Below are 15,616 nucleotides of genomic sequence, written 5' to 3' on the forward strand. Positions count from 1 at the left end.
CGATGAAAGTTACTACTACTTTAGCCGACGCAACGTGATCTTGACTATCATTAGATATGTGCCACGCCACTCAATTCTGGAGAAGCACAGTCAATTCGCTAACACTATACAACTGTTCGAGGCGGGAAAGCGAAATCTCGACCAGCATAAGATTTTGGATGCGAGAACACCCAAACGGTATAAAACGTCGAACATACTGCACGAGGACGACTACGACTACAACCGACAGCTACGGTGATGACAATGGCGGTGTTAAATGGTTTGCCACTTCGTTCTACCAACAACATACAGAATCTTCTGGTTGGACGCAAACCAGCTGCGAACAACAATCCTTCGAACGAAGACGACGATGACGGCGGGGACGACAGCAGAGATGATAATGACGACGACGACGATAGTGCTATCGAATGATTGTTTGAATGACAAAGGAAGGAAAACAACACGAGACACAATAATCGCGCGGGAGAATCTGCTTTGCATACTTGATTTAATTAAATCATTTGTAGTAGCATAAGATAATGACTCTATTCGATGCGGTATTCACACAACGTTTGGATGAACTTCCCCCACCTCAGTTGTTCCGCTTCTTTGATGGTTGGAACAATTTGCATACGAATAAAGTGTCAATTGACACTGAGGCAACCTCCTCTTCCATAAGCACATGATGAAATCATCGTTATCTCTTCCCGACAAACTTACGAGGTGCAAGTGGAATCTATGCTTTGAATCTACTAAAACAAGACATTTTCCTAGTAATCAATGAAAATGGCAAATCAGCGAGAAAATTGGCACGATTTTTCAATAAGTGGGTGGTACCGGTAATGCGTGCGGCTCCACACCCCTTAGCAAATATTTTCAGTCTAAGCAACTAACACAACGCGGACTGCCGGCAACTGCTTTCGTCATTGTATGTATTACGTCCCTTTTCCTTTCTGAGCGACATGCCGTCGGTGCGAACCTGAAAAGTATCCTTTCACCATAATACGCGCGATGTTGAAATCACGCAATCTTCTCGTCTGGCCCATGCCAGGGTTATACTTCGGCCCATGCATGGGTTATACTCCGCCCAAAACCGAGCTTAAGTTCTACCCTAAACCCTCGATATTAGGTGACATAATTTTCCTCGCGCCTATAAATTATACACCCGATGATAGAGACTGGTAATGGAGAGGAGGACAAAATGTGAACCGTACAGCAAACCCGGTTGGATGGCGGTCGACACAATTGCTTAACGCGGTTATAATTGTTTATTATAAAAGGAACGCTTCTGATACGGGATGTCATCGACGATGTTTCTTCAGCTAGTTCTTTCGTTGTGACACAGTCAAGTTCTTGGTGGGTCCGCATGGTGGACTCCGTTGTTCAGTTCAATCAATCAAGCGCCAGAGATTGAGTTGTAGGTGTAATGTTAGTCCGGTTTAGTTTCTCAGGTTTCGTTTTGGTCTATCGTGACGATCGTTTATGTTTGCTTCTGTTTTCACCTGGTTCATAGATGTAATTCTAAATGAAACATTTTTATGTATGCATTTTCCTCGGTCTGTGTTTATTAACAGCTTTCCTAAGTTACCTGTTTCTTCAATATTTAATTATAACACTTCATATATCACCCGAATTCAATATTACAAATATATGAAATATCAATAATTAAAATTTACCAAATAACGAGGTTTCGGTTCGTTTACGGCTCAGTTGTTTTCTCTATCAGCGAGTATTTTAGAGTATTCACTCTCAAAATGTTAGTAGTTTTTGTTCATTTTTTCTATCTTGTCAGCAATTGCTAAAAGGCACACAGCGTTTTACAGTTTTATATTGTTCAATAGCAATCGCCGATTAGTCCTCGCTTACTTTTGGTTGTCCTTCTATAAAGTCGCATTTTTATGTTGTCTTTCTTTTTTTTTGTTTTTGTTTTGGAAATCTCCGATTTGGTGATCGCTTTGCGAAACCACTAGGGTTGTCCCATATCCGAAACAGAACAAAAACTCCAATGGTTGGAATGGTTTTCTCCAGTATTCTACCAATAACGTCTGAAGCAATAAAATGTAACAAAAATTATTTGATTTTATAGAGGGTAAAACTGTTGCTTAACTGACGCCTGCTTCTGACTAGTAATATTATAATGACTAGAAATGAACTACATTGGAATGTATAAAATAAAGTTTTTCCCCCGTTATTATATACATATACGTAAATCTAAAGTCCCCTTAGAAATGCATTTCCCGGCAACCAATAACTTATTATCTTGTCAAAGCGACGAGCTTCTATACGAATCTATAACTATTTGACGACACAACACTGTCTCGCGACTAGTTGGGTTCTTCTATTATCTGTGTAGTTTTATTACGTACTGAAGGATTTCTCTTTGTCTTAATCTGATTTTTTTTCTTGTAAATTAAATTCAATAGGTGCAGTAGTAGTAATGTGAGGTATTTGAATAGCTCTTTGTTAGTCGATTATTCAAATCGGGCTCTATCTGCTCGAAACATTCGTTTTTGTCTAAAATTGTACTTTAGGCATGCATTTTCAATTAAATTTATTTGGTAACATTCGTTTCATCGTGGTAAAATGAGGTATTAGATATTTCCAAATTTGACTAGTTCCGTGGGAGAATTAGCTCTCTCGCTATGTCTATAGTTTAAAACTGCTTGTACTTTGTATTACCCTGAGTTATGTTTTGGTTCCATTGATACTAGTTTACTGGTGTCGTTGTCGAAACCGAACATGCCGAATGTTTTACGAGTGAAATTTTGAGCAAAACCAACTATTTGGTGTAAGCAGATAACTGAACTAAAGTAATGTAAACCGTAAGCATCCGATGTTTATTTTTAACTTTCGCAAGCACTACGACACATCGATCATATTGTGTGATTTAATAATTTATCCTTACAAAATCTATCATGCCTGAAGAGATGTAATTTATTTTTGTTTTCTGTTAGCTTTATTTATAATAGGAACTTTGTTAGAACATCACCAAGATTTTCTTCCGCTGCCAATGTTTCTTATTCACTTACCTATTATATTATATTTAGCAGTTGCTAAATTTTCTACGCTTTTTTCTCTGCCCAGTCTGAATCTATTTAAACCATACCGAAACAATACGATTATAAATCATGAGAAAATCTTCCTCTAAAGTCGATTATATTTTCATCTCTGAAACGCAGAAGATTGACATAGAACAGCATTCGTAACGAAAATTTGTCGCTAATTTCTTCTTTCTACGGCACGGCATTTTGCTGAAACTCGCCCCGGTATGTTCTATGTTTCTTTGCTTACTTCGCGTCAATTTTGCAACTGCTGCACCGTCAAGGTTTTACCTGCTCTCGACATATTTGCACTATCTGTCTCTCTCTCTTACTTATTTTGCAATAGACACTACACAACGATACATCTATGTTGATCAAATATTTATACATTTTGATTTTCTCTCTTTGCTTCTTCCAAATAGAATAAATGTGATTTACTTTTTGCTCCGGGTATTCACTACCATCTCGGATTAATGGGTACGTATTTGCGGATTCTTCATTTTATTCATTTTACTTTGCTACGGATTTATTTTAGAACCGAGAGCTTGCTCCTGCAGATGCATCTCGGTTCCCTTCGGCGACAGATGAATAGAATCCGAAGGAACAAAAACCATTCATGCCGCAGTCCTGGTTTGTAAACCCTTTCACTAGGCAGGACTCAGCGTGAACGATATTGTCATCGGAGAGAGGATACGCTCTTTAACAGGTAGGAAAACAACAGCTGGTACAAACCTGTTTGCAGGTGGCTGGTCATCTGGATTCTTCGGGATCGCTGCAGCCGACTCCTCGAGCAAAAAAGACTGCATCAGTAAAGGTCCACTTTGTTGCGGCAAAGCATATATGGCTGGTCGTTGAGTAAAGTTCGCCATCTCCGAGAGCAAACCGTTTTGTTGTTCAGGTCGGGGTGTTGTAGACTTCGGGGAATCCTGTGGTGGAGCAGTTACAGTATCACGCTCGAAAGGTTGCTGTGCTAACGATGCTTGTGGTTGAAGTAACGGCTGCAAATTCATCGGTTCTTGCGATGATGACGGTACAGGTGTAGAAGCTGGTGTCAACGAAGGAGTTTCGCTCGACGGGATTGACGTTGGAATGGAGTGACTACTGGCTTCCTTTGCCAATGATACTGCCGACTCTGATTTGATGACTAGTGACTGCCCTGCAGATTCGTCAATCTGTTCTTTTTCTTCCTCCTGCAGTAGCTGCTGTTGTACAATACTTAAACTTGTATGGGTTCTTTCATGGATGAAGAGCAATGGAAGTAACGGAGTTGCAAATGGGCAATACGAGCACTGGTAACCTTTTGGACCGACGTTGGAATTTGTAGGATCCACTCCAAACAAACCGGTGAATGGATTTTTCACGAGAAATTTTGCATCCGGGGATTGGAATCCAAAATTAGATTTCGGATTGAATTTTTGCTCATTGCCTACTTGTAGCACTCCATTGGGTATCTTCAAGGATGGGCTAGTGGACTTACTTCCACTACCCAATTTATGCTCGATTTCTCGAAGTTTATCCACACCCACCGCACCATGATCACTTAAGAGATGAGCACGAAGCCATTTAGCGCTTCTAAATCTTCTACTACACAACGGGCATACCTCGGTAAAGTGTGAATAATACCGGTTACTAGCATTGGAGATTTCTCCTGGTTTCAACAAACTATCTGAAGGAAATGGACCTTCAGATTTTACACTTGTCGGTTCACCATTGCTTCGGGGTTGGGGCAAAGGAGATCCTTCTTCAATGATGCCATGCGTATTGTGCTTGTGCACACGAAGGAAGTACTTACTGCATAACTCTTTATTGCAAATGTTGCATACGACACCACCAATCTGCGCCCCATTCTCGATTTCGATTCCATGCATTCTTTGCATGTGAGTTTTCATGAAATATTTGTTACATAACTCTTTGTTACATATCTCACAATAACTGCTCGTAGGAGTCATTGAGAAAGCTGGCTTCCTATCAATATAACTCGGCCCCGGTGGCATATTCAATGTAGGAGTGGTGGTCGGACGATCCGGTGTGATAAAACCTTCCCGCTTCAGACTCCCATTTTCGATTCCGTGAACCTCCATCAAGTGCTGCTTCAGCATGTATGCATTCGAAAACTCTTTGTCACATTGCTTACACATTTCATACTCATTAGGCGACGTTGGTATGAGGGCGATTTCCGGAGGTGATTTTCCTCCATTATTGTTCTCATTCATATTATTGTGCTCCTGAATCATGTGGGCATGTAATAAGTACTGATTTTCAACCTCCTTACCACAAACACCGCACGTCATTTTTCGTTGATTGTTCAAATCATTCAATTGCATTATCATCGACTGCAGCTTCTGCAGGTCTACGCTGATAGCTTCTGCATCTTGTTCTGCGCTCGAGTCCCTCTGCTTTTCATCCGGCTCATCTCGATGATTCTGATCTTCGTCTGTAGCTTCATTCTGACCGCCGTCTTTCAGTATTTCTAATTTGTCCAGACTATTCTCAACATTCCCGGTTAGTTTTTTCAATGGAGGCGGAAGCCCAGGAGCATCATTACTACCAACTATCAGATTAAGTGGACTGGTCTGAACGAAACTCCACGGATTGCGCTCCTCTTTGATGTCATCCAACGGTGGAAAGATTCCATGACGTTTCAATTTATGAGTTCGCAGAAAATACTTATTACAATATTCTTTGCAACATATTTCACAAAATGCATCCGGATTGATCACACCAAGACGTTTTAGTTTATCTACAGAAAAGTTGGCCTCACGAGCAGCCTGAATCGAAAGGGGAGATAGTTTACGTGGTTGCGGCGTGAAAGATGCATCTTCCTGTTCAATGGTGTAATCTTCACGGAATCCGTCGGGGAGTCGCAACGGTGCTAAACTTGGCGTCGTTTGCTCGTGATTAGATGTTGGTTCCGTTTCCGATTTTGGATCGGCAATCGGTTGAGTCGGTTGATGCTGCAATTGTGACGGCTGTTGTTGATGCTGTTGATTCGATGACATATCATGAGCTTTGCTTCTGTGTTTACGCATTGCACTGAGGCTGCTAAACTTTTTGAAGCAAATGTCACAAAACACTGTTGGTTGAATCTGGTTCATTGGCAGTTTTGGGGTATTTGATTGGTGCAATTGCGACGGCTGTTGTGTGTTGGACTCCGCATTTTGGTTATGATTTTGATGACTTGATTTATCCTGCTGCTCCTGAAGAGCTGCTTGTTGTTGCTGTAGTTGGAATACTTGTGAAAACTGATGAAGCGGATTAAATGAACCAATGTTGGGAATGTTTTCATTGGTACCGCTCTGCGGTTCGTAGATTCCATGCTTGTTGGCCTTGTGCGTTTTCAGGAAGTACTTGTTGCAGAATTCCTTATTACAAAGACCACAGTACGCCTCAGGATTGAAAATTCTTAACGGTGGTACATTGGTACGATTTGCATTTTCGCTCGATCCGAAAGATGACACGGACGACATGCCTAGTAGGGGCATCTGTGGAAGATATCCGGAAGCAGAGAGAGATGCTGCTGCCTCCGGTGAAAACGGAAACGGCAATCCAGGAATTGGCAGCCAATCATCCGATTTGAAGTCATTCGGCATCAGCGAACTGCGAATTTCACCGTCCCATTCCGTGTTTTGTAGTATTTCCTTTTTGAATGTAAATCCACGATTTGATTGTTCTTCCAATTGGCAATCATTTGATAATTCCATTCGCACTTCCTCGGTATGATTCAAGGAATCAACATTACCGTTATTCGTTCGTTCCACTATTTCGTTCTCATTGCGGTCAAAACTGGTTTCTCCACTGCCGTTCACTTTTACTTGTAAATCATCACCACTTTTTGAATTTTTAGATTCCATTTTCATACTTTCGTGGTCTCCCAATGCAGTAGATGTACTGAGCAAACTTTCCCTGGTTTTTAAAGAAATTATAGGGTTTGTGCCCTTTAGAAGTTGCTCTTCACTTGCAACATCATCCGGCTCATTCAAATGTTGCTGGAGAAGGTGCTGCTTCTGTAATTGACTAAGGTTGGAAAGAAATATCTTCTGGAAGTTGTTTTGCTGCTCTGCAAACGCGTTGGCAATCGTTTCGATCGCATAAGTCTCTGATTTTTCTGTTTCATTCTTTTCGCTCTCGTGATCACCGTGATCACCGGCGTCCACAGTAATACTGCTTTCTTGTCCATTGGCTGATATCCGACTGGGCATCGATTGTTTCCGCCGTTTCTTCGACAAATCCGGTAAACTGTCCGAGCTCAGCTGCGTGATAGTGTTGATGGCGTGTGGTGAATTCAGGAAAGCAGAGGACAGTGACCGTTTCGAAGCTTTCATTGCTGAATTGTTGGAACTATTCGTTTGCGACGAGTTGGAGATGTCACTGAGCGTAGCTTCTTCGCCACTGAAATCGGGAGGTGGAGTTGCATAAACTGACGTGGCCATTTTGATAGTTTCTGAAACAAAAAGAAAAAAAACTAATTAAGACCACTGCAGCAGAAGCATTCCAAATCGATTATCTGAATGTTTGCTTCCAAATTTTTCACAATTTTTCGAATGATATAAACTTCTCATATAAAGCGTAAATGGATGAATATCAGATTACAATATATATAGCATTTTTCCATAGAAATAATAAAGGTATTAAAGGCATATGTAGGAAAGCAATAAACTTTCGAATATCATGTTTCATCGAACTAGCAGTCCTTCTCGAAAATTTCAAAACAAACATGCGAGTCGTGTCCAATTTCTAACCTCAAGGTAAAGCATTCTATCAACGACCAATTTGTAGCGCGACCATCGATTATTTGTCTTGCCAAACTATAAAATACTTAATTTAATTAAAAACGTGGAGAACGACTTGGTGAAAATATTTCCTTTTCGGGACTTTTTCCTTTTTCCGAGGCTTATATTTTTTTATGGCCACTCCTATTTCATTTGACCAAGAGCACCTATAAAATTGTCAAAAGGAAAAGTCAACGCAGAGATAGCAGTAAAATAAACATTTTTTTCGATTTCCATTTAAGTTTCGTTTCGGTGCAGATAAAAATACTACCACTAAAGCAGCGTAAACTGGCAATCCAATTGCTACATGCCGATTGTTCCATATTACTATTTGAGGGGGCGATTAGACGACTGTCCTGAGCTTCTTCGAAATGCTCGTTCGATCGCAGGTGACATGTTTCGTTGAGCATGATTGCCCACCTCTCTGTTTAATTATAGTCATAAATATTTGAAACACGCTGAAGGTACACAACCAAAAATCATACGCGTAATCGTTGCAACCCTACTGCCATCGGTAATTGTAATTACCGACTGTTTGAACTTTGTAGCCCGAAAAAATATCTCACCCCTTTTTTGGTTTTCTTCATCAGGAAACAGTGGGGATAGCGACACTATCGGTACATATATTAGATTAGTGAAACCTGTTGGAGCCCGGAAAGCATGCTAAGCATGTAGGTTATAATTGAAATAACCATGGTGTGTCGTAGCAAACTATATGTTGAAAAATACCAGTAACTTCATTTGAACAATTTATGTAACATAACTTTTTTTTAGCAAATAGATAACGAGCATTAAATATTACTTTATTTTGTTTTTGCTAGAGGCATAGAATTATGCAATCTTTTTTAAAAAAAACCGAAATTCGAAAGTATAACAAGAATTCCCATTCCAACTAGTCCCTGGAATGCAAATGCGTCAACTCTGAAATTTCATAGCATAACCGATTGATTTTTACCTTTCAAAGACAACACCAATCTTTCATCATTCTAGCACTGTTTGTAGTCAAAACTGAAAATTTACCCACCTAGATGTTTGTTTGAATAATACGCAGAGGATCGATTACAACGGTTATCCGAACCAAAAGCGCCAATAGGCAAATAACTCACAACACCAACATCCAAAATTTTTGCCTATAGAGTCTCACTCAACACTCATACGATCACTGATAACAAACACACTGTAATCGCAATGAGCTCTTATCTAGTACTCCTTAACTTACATTATGTTTATAAAGCACTAGTTATCAGTCGACTTGTTGACTTTTGAAAATTTCGCACCCGATCAAATTGTAATTTCAATTTCAATCGACACATCCTTCTCGAACTGTTTTGACAACGATCTAAACTGGTACTGAGAGAATTTTGAAAAATCTAATCTATAAAAATCTGAACACCATAGTTGCATTTTTGCTGTCCTCTTTTCTCACCCAAAATTTTTGGAAAAATCCCTTCCCCTCCCGTTTTCGATATAACTTTTTTTTTTCAAAAATCCTATTATAAACCTTTATGCCTGCTGCCGTTCGTTGCTTGTGTTGATGCTTGCTAGGGTCGCGTGCCTTACTTCGTCGAAGCGTAATGAGTCTCGCACACATTCGCGCACCCAGCCGATATAAAAATCGAAAATTTTGGAACACAAAAAATCACCCCTACGAAAGAGGACGGAACGGAGGAGAAAACTTTTTGGACATTATGGTAATTTATTTTTTCCAATCTTGTAGTGAATGGGTGATCAGTAAGAATTGCTGTGACTGTGGGTCTGCATTAGGTACAATTTTATTCGGATCCTCCCTCTCCTATACATGTGAGTTCTACAGTTGAAGAACTATAATAATTGATACAGAAAACTATTCAGGCTATATCGTCATTCTGAGTTGAATGTTCCCCTATTATACAGGCCGTCTTTATAGTTCGTATGTAAATCGGAAACGTACACTTCTGGCCTGATCTAGTAGCCAAATCAAACTGATATAAAAAAAATCTAAAGATGTCTTTTTAATTTTTGGTTGTGAATTCAATTCAGTACAATTTTCACTGTCATAAAATTTATGTGCAGCTGAATAAAAAATATTTGACCGATTGCCGAACTGTTTTGTTGTTGTTGTTTTTTTTGTAACATTTGAAGCTACTTTCCACAACTGAGAATACACTCAATGTGACAACACCTAGCAAATTATGGTCACTAGGGTGGTATTAAATTATTATTTCATTTCCACCAAACTTTTCGAGCTGTTTTTGGGTCCTATATGGACTATGCTAAATTTCAGCGAGATCGGTGAAACTATGTTTTCGCATCCGAGTGTTAAAGTTTCGCATAGGATTATGTATGGCAACACTGACTTATTACAAAAACTAATCGTCTACAGAAATAGAAATCGGCGAATATGTTATTTTCGTAGGAAATTTAACAAGAAAGAAAACTATAGAAGACTGCAAAACGATCCGGCGTTTGTGAGAAAAGTGATTAAAGGAAAACCGATATAAGGTTCTAACCATGGCTCATTCCTTTGTATATCTAGCACCACTGCTGCCAGGGTTGGCGGTTCAATATATAGGACGCTGGTCTTACAAAACAGTTGTCGTTTGTTCGAGCCCCGACCTGGAAGGATTCATAGTGAAAGTAGAATTGTTGCACCAGCCATGAAATGTCAAAGGGAGTGAAATACCGAGACTTTGTTTTTACCTCTACTACCAGTGGTCATAATATGATTTGAAATTCATTTATTGTGCTATAACGGTTGATCTGAGTTGTTTGATGTCTTCACGATAGTTACTCAGCATACTACGCTAAAATTCTTGTAAAATGACAAACCATGTTTCGAAACTCACTGTAAAACCTGTATTAATCCACCTAGTGCTGTAATGATACCTTTCTCATATCTCTCATATATATGTGTAGTATTCTTCAATCGAAGCTGGCTCGATAAAAGTAAGTTCCATTTTTGAATATATGGCTACAATCTCCGGTCGTTAATCGAAAACCGGGAAAACATATTATAACAATCTTTACTCTGTAATTCCGGAACCGGATATTATTTACAAACTCTACTCCATAATTTCAGAACCGGAAGACGGATCCAGATGAAATTCAGGAATTCCGTATGGCTCCTCAAGACCTTTCATCTCAACTTAAGGCCATCGTCCAGGTACCATGCGCGCGGGTGGTTTTAGGAAATCTTCGATGGAAATTTTAAAAAATTTGCCAAAACCAAAAACATACAGACCTTTGAAATACTTTTATCTATCTGCAGGGCAAAAATGGCTGAAAAATTCGGAGGATTTTCCGAGTCTTATCAAAAATAGCACTGAAAAATTGAGCTTTTTTGTGATCTTTCACAATTATTTGAAAAAATAATTCGATGGTATGAAAATTTTTTTTCAAAAAAACCTTATGCTGACAACAAGGATCACATTCGGACACATTTTTGGAAAACATTTTCATGCTTTTCATGAAAAATCAACGAATTTACATTCCTTTTGTGGAGTTTGATCTTATGTTTGAACAGACTTCACAGCCGATTTATAGCGTACAGAACCAATTGCATGGCTGGTGCTACGATCCTACTGACAGTGTACGCCCTACGCATTGAACCGCCAACCCAGGTATCAGGTGTACAACTTTGCTTTTTTTCGGTGGCTGTGCCTTTAAAGTGAGTGTGTACAGTGTCTAACGAATTGTCATCGCCATTTCAGTGACAGTTGTTCTTGTTTTCGTATTATTCACGCTCGAAAATGTCTGTTTATGTGCCTAATTCTCACCATTTGCGGGAAGTTTTACTTTTCTGTTACAATTCGATAAAAATGCGGTTGAAGCGCTCTGAGTAAAAGAACGTGTCGGGAGTGGTTTCAACGTTTTAAAAATGGTGATTTCGATGTCGAAGACAAACATGGTGGTGGGAGAGAAAAAAAAGCCTTCAAAGATGAATAACTAGAAGCATTGCTTGATGAAGATTCGTGCCAAACCCAAGAAGAGCTTGCCGAATCGTTGGGAGTTAGTCAGCAAGCCATTTCAAAACGTCTCAAGGCCCTGGGCATGATTCAGAAAGAAGGAAACTGGGTGCCGTACAAGTTGAAGCCGAGAGACATCGTGCGCCGTATGTGAGCATCTGCTTCAAAGAAAAAATCGTAAGGGGTTTTTACATCAAATCGTAACCGGTGATAAAAAGTAGGTTTGATACGATAATCCTAAATGCAGAAAATCACGGGGAATGCCCGGGCATGCTACTTCGTCGAAGACAAAACCGAATATTCTCCTGTGATGGTTTCACCCGGTTTCAAGAACTCGTAGTAAATCACACCGGGTTGATCCCACCAAATACAAATCATAACCTTGGATTTGTATTTGGTGGGATCAACCCGGTGTGATTTACTACGAGTTCTTGAAACCGGGTGAAACCATCACAGGAGATCGCTACCGAACGCAACTGATGCGTCATAGTCGCACACTAAAAGTAAAGCGGCCACAATATCAAGAGCGACAAGACAAAGTCATCCTCCAACACGACAATGCTCGGCCTCACGTCGCAAAAGTGGTCAAAAAGTACCTAGAAACGCTGAAATGGGAAGTCTTACCCCACCCGCCGTATTCCCCAGATGTCGCCCCTTCTGACTTCCACCTATTCCGTTCGATGGCACATGGTCTGGCAGATCAACATTTTCAATCCTTCCAAGAGTTGGAAAAATTGATTGCTTCATGGATAGCGTCAAAAGAGGACTCCTTTTTTCGAGCCGGGATCCGAAAATTGACGGAAAGATGGGAGAAAATTGTCGCTAGCGACGGACTATACTTTGAATAATGTAAGTACTTTTTCGCAATAAAGCTTTTAATTTTGAAAAAAAAACGGCAGAACCAAAGTTGTACACCTCATAAATTTTTGCTAACCGATTTTTCATTTTATTTGAAAAAAGGCAAACATGTTCCATTCCGAATCTTGATTATAGAGACAATGATTTTGTTTTAATTCGAGCTGGTTGATTTGCATCTTATACACTATTTCGATTAAACAAAGCAAACGAACGAAAAGCTCATGGTATTTTTGTATATGCAATTATTTAGGGTAATGGATTTGAATCAGCAATATAAAATATGTATTGTGATTGGATTTTTATTTTTACTATTACCATTTTAATTGTACCGGCAAAAAAATTACGAAACATGCAAGTCCGTCGCATGTCTTTTTGAATAAACTTCAATCCATTGTAACATATCCGAAAATCTGCTGCGCATCAGCCACACTTCCTGTAAAAAGGCTATGATTTGTCTTAATTTCAGGTAACGCGGTCAAATACTCATTTGTGTTCGATGCCGATGGACTCGTTTGTGTTTTTAACCCCGAGCTTCGGTGTCGGTTTTCGTTTTCTTTACCGCGTGTACGGTGTTGTGTTTTCATCTTCCGTGCCAACGCGTGTACGCTTTATATGAATGTTCGAAATTTTTGACACTCATAACCCTGTAATTTTGGAACCGAAATCATCAATCATATGGAGGTTGGGATTTTCAACTCCCATCATCCTACAACTTACAAAACCAGCATTTCGAAAAAGATCCAAGATCAGATTTGAAAATTTCGTTACTTTTTAAAGTCGTCGCTTATGTGACTTTTAAATCTCATCACATTGAGATTCAGGAACCGGAAATCGGATCTGGATGAAATTCAGAAATTCCGTATGGGACCATAAGACCTTTAATTTGAATTTAACTCTCTTCATAACCACTGTTCATACCATATCAGGTACGATGAGAAAATGCGAGAGATGAACCTAATAATGATTTCCACTAAAAATAGTTTTATCGCTGTTGGATTTCTACATCAATGGGCCACCACTAAAAAGCTTTCACCCTATGAAGTATGTGAACTCATGATTAATTAAAAATCATCATTCTGCCAGGGACCTGAACAGTGAAGTTCATAATTGCAAAAAGATTTATGAGCAAAATTTAGTGTAAACAAACATTACTATTTTATAACATTAAAACGTAAATAAAGTAAAGTTATGCTATTATTTAAATAAAGACATGCTATTATTTGCTAACAATAAGTAACAATTGAAACCAGAAATGACTTCAATATTTTCGTTGCGGAGGGGTACAAAATATTATGCACTAGCGTGCCCCTAAGAGAGAAGCGACAAAAAAAAGCCCTGTTTATAACTAAATCGATTATAACTACTACTACAACTTCCGATTAAACGAAATTTTCACATCACTCATATATATTCGATTGTCCTATTTATTTCAATTTTTCTTTTGTTTTATTTATTTCAATAAAGCAATCGGTCACCATACTTCCTAGTCTCAAGTTTTGAAAGACAAACGAATATTGATGCAGTAAAAAAGTGCATCGGTAAAAAAATTATCGGTATCACATCACGTTTCACGATAAAATCATAAGCGACATTCATTTTTTGCGACCATGGTGCCCTTAGTCGAGTCCCCATCGAAACTCGATCATACAAGCATAGGTTCAAAACCGTGCACGCGAAAATAGCTGCACTGCGCATCATAACTTGATGAATGAGATACCGTGCGATGGCGTTGCTGAACTAAAGACTGATTTCGATTTTATAACAATTTGTTAATTGGAAGTCGAGTCGCCTGCAAAAAAACATAGTGACTGTACTAATGAGATGTTTATTGGTACAATAGGCCTATTCTTAATGATCTCGATTTCATCAAACATTTTCCCAAGTAAAAACACAGATCGTAACCCAAAAAGCTTATGAATGGCAGCTAAAACCCTGTTAATCCTGATCCTAATACCCAAACGACATATTCTACTATAACAAACTGGATGACAAATCTTCTTCGGTGGGTTCGATAAGTTTTGAAATAAACAATTAAAATTAGGAATTGTTGCTTTCCAAAGTATTTTGAATGCAATCTAATTAGTTCCTGCAGCTGATTTCAGAATGAGAATGCTTAAAAACGCAAAATCAACACCGGCCTCTCTATTATTTTCCAACACGAGCAAAATTCCGATTCTAGAAATGAGCAAAACGGGTCATGATTTGGGGAAAATAGTATATTTTCATGTTATGATAATACACCATTATCAAAAGTTCTCGGATCATGATCCATTTGGACTGATTTCGCTGAAATTAAGGCGTAACGCACTTGACGTTGTTGGGTATAACTTCAAGCGTTTTTCTGCTACGATGGTGATATTTGCAACATAAATTCAGGCGTTATGTTTTAAAATATTTCAAATATGAATTAAATAGAATGGTGTGATAAACATATTTTTTACGCGATTTTAACTAATGTCTCAAATGATGTACATTTGAATAGCAAAACAGTGAAAAGCACGATGAATTTGTTTTAATCTGAATCATTAACAATTGAAACAGTATGTTTTTGACAAACGATGACACCTAACATAACGTGCTGTAGGTTGTATGCAAGACACGACCGATCACGATAACATTAAAAATTAAATAATTCTTAGGTACCCATAATAAACACAAAAATAAAGATGATGGTGGATGCACCTAAAAGTCACAAAATACAAACTTGCTAGACTTTTAGTGTTTACATTTTTAGCGAATGATCAAAATGACCATTAGATTCTATCAGAACAATTGATTCTACTCTATTTTCATGCCTTCAACAAATATTTACATTTGACAATTTTTGGAAAATATCCTTTAAATGAAAGTACATTATGTTGATTTCAAAGTTACTTGAAAGATTTTGGATACGAACAACCTCAAGATATAAATCTGGACAAAAGAAACGATTTTATATCAGAATAATTTTCAAGACAGAGAACGTATAAACTCAATCATTTTATAAACAGTGATTAGAGAAGGTTTAAATATTTTGATCGAAAAA

At 38.6% G+C, this 15,616-nt stretch overlaps 1 protein-coding gene across 1 annotated transcript in view; it reads right to left on the reverse strand.

The window, feature by feature from the left end:
* Positions 1-3,198: 3,198 nt before the first annotated feature.
* Positions 3,199-15,616, reverse strand: part of LOC131428590 (uncharacterized) — a 93,547-nt gene continuing 81,129 nt past the window's right edge. Inside the window, exon 2 of the mRNA XM_058592636.1 lies at positions 3,199-7,461. Coding sequence (XP_058448619.1) covers positions 3,668-7,450 — 3,783 coding nt within the window. The 5' untranslated portion in view covers positions 7,451-7,461 and the 3' untranslated portion in view covers positions 3,199-3,667. The remainder of the gene's footprint in view (positions 7,462-15,616) is intronic.

The sequence above is a fragment of the Malaya genurostris genome, chromosome 2 (genome assembly GCF_030247185.1).
Source record: "Malaya genurostris strain Urasoe2022 chromosome 2, Malgen_1.1, whole genome shotgun sequence".
Lineage (NCBI taxonomy): Eukaryota > Metazoa > Arthropoda > Insecta > Diptera > Culicidae > Malaya > Malaya genurostris.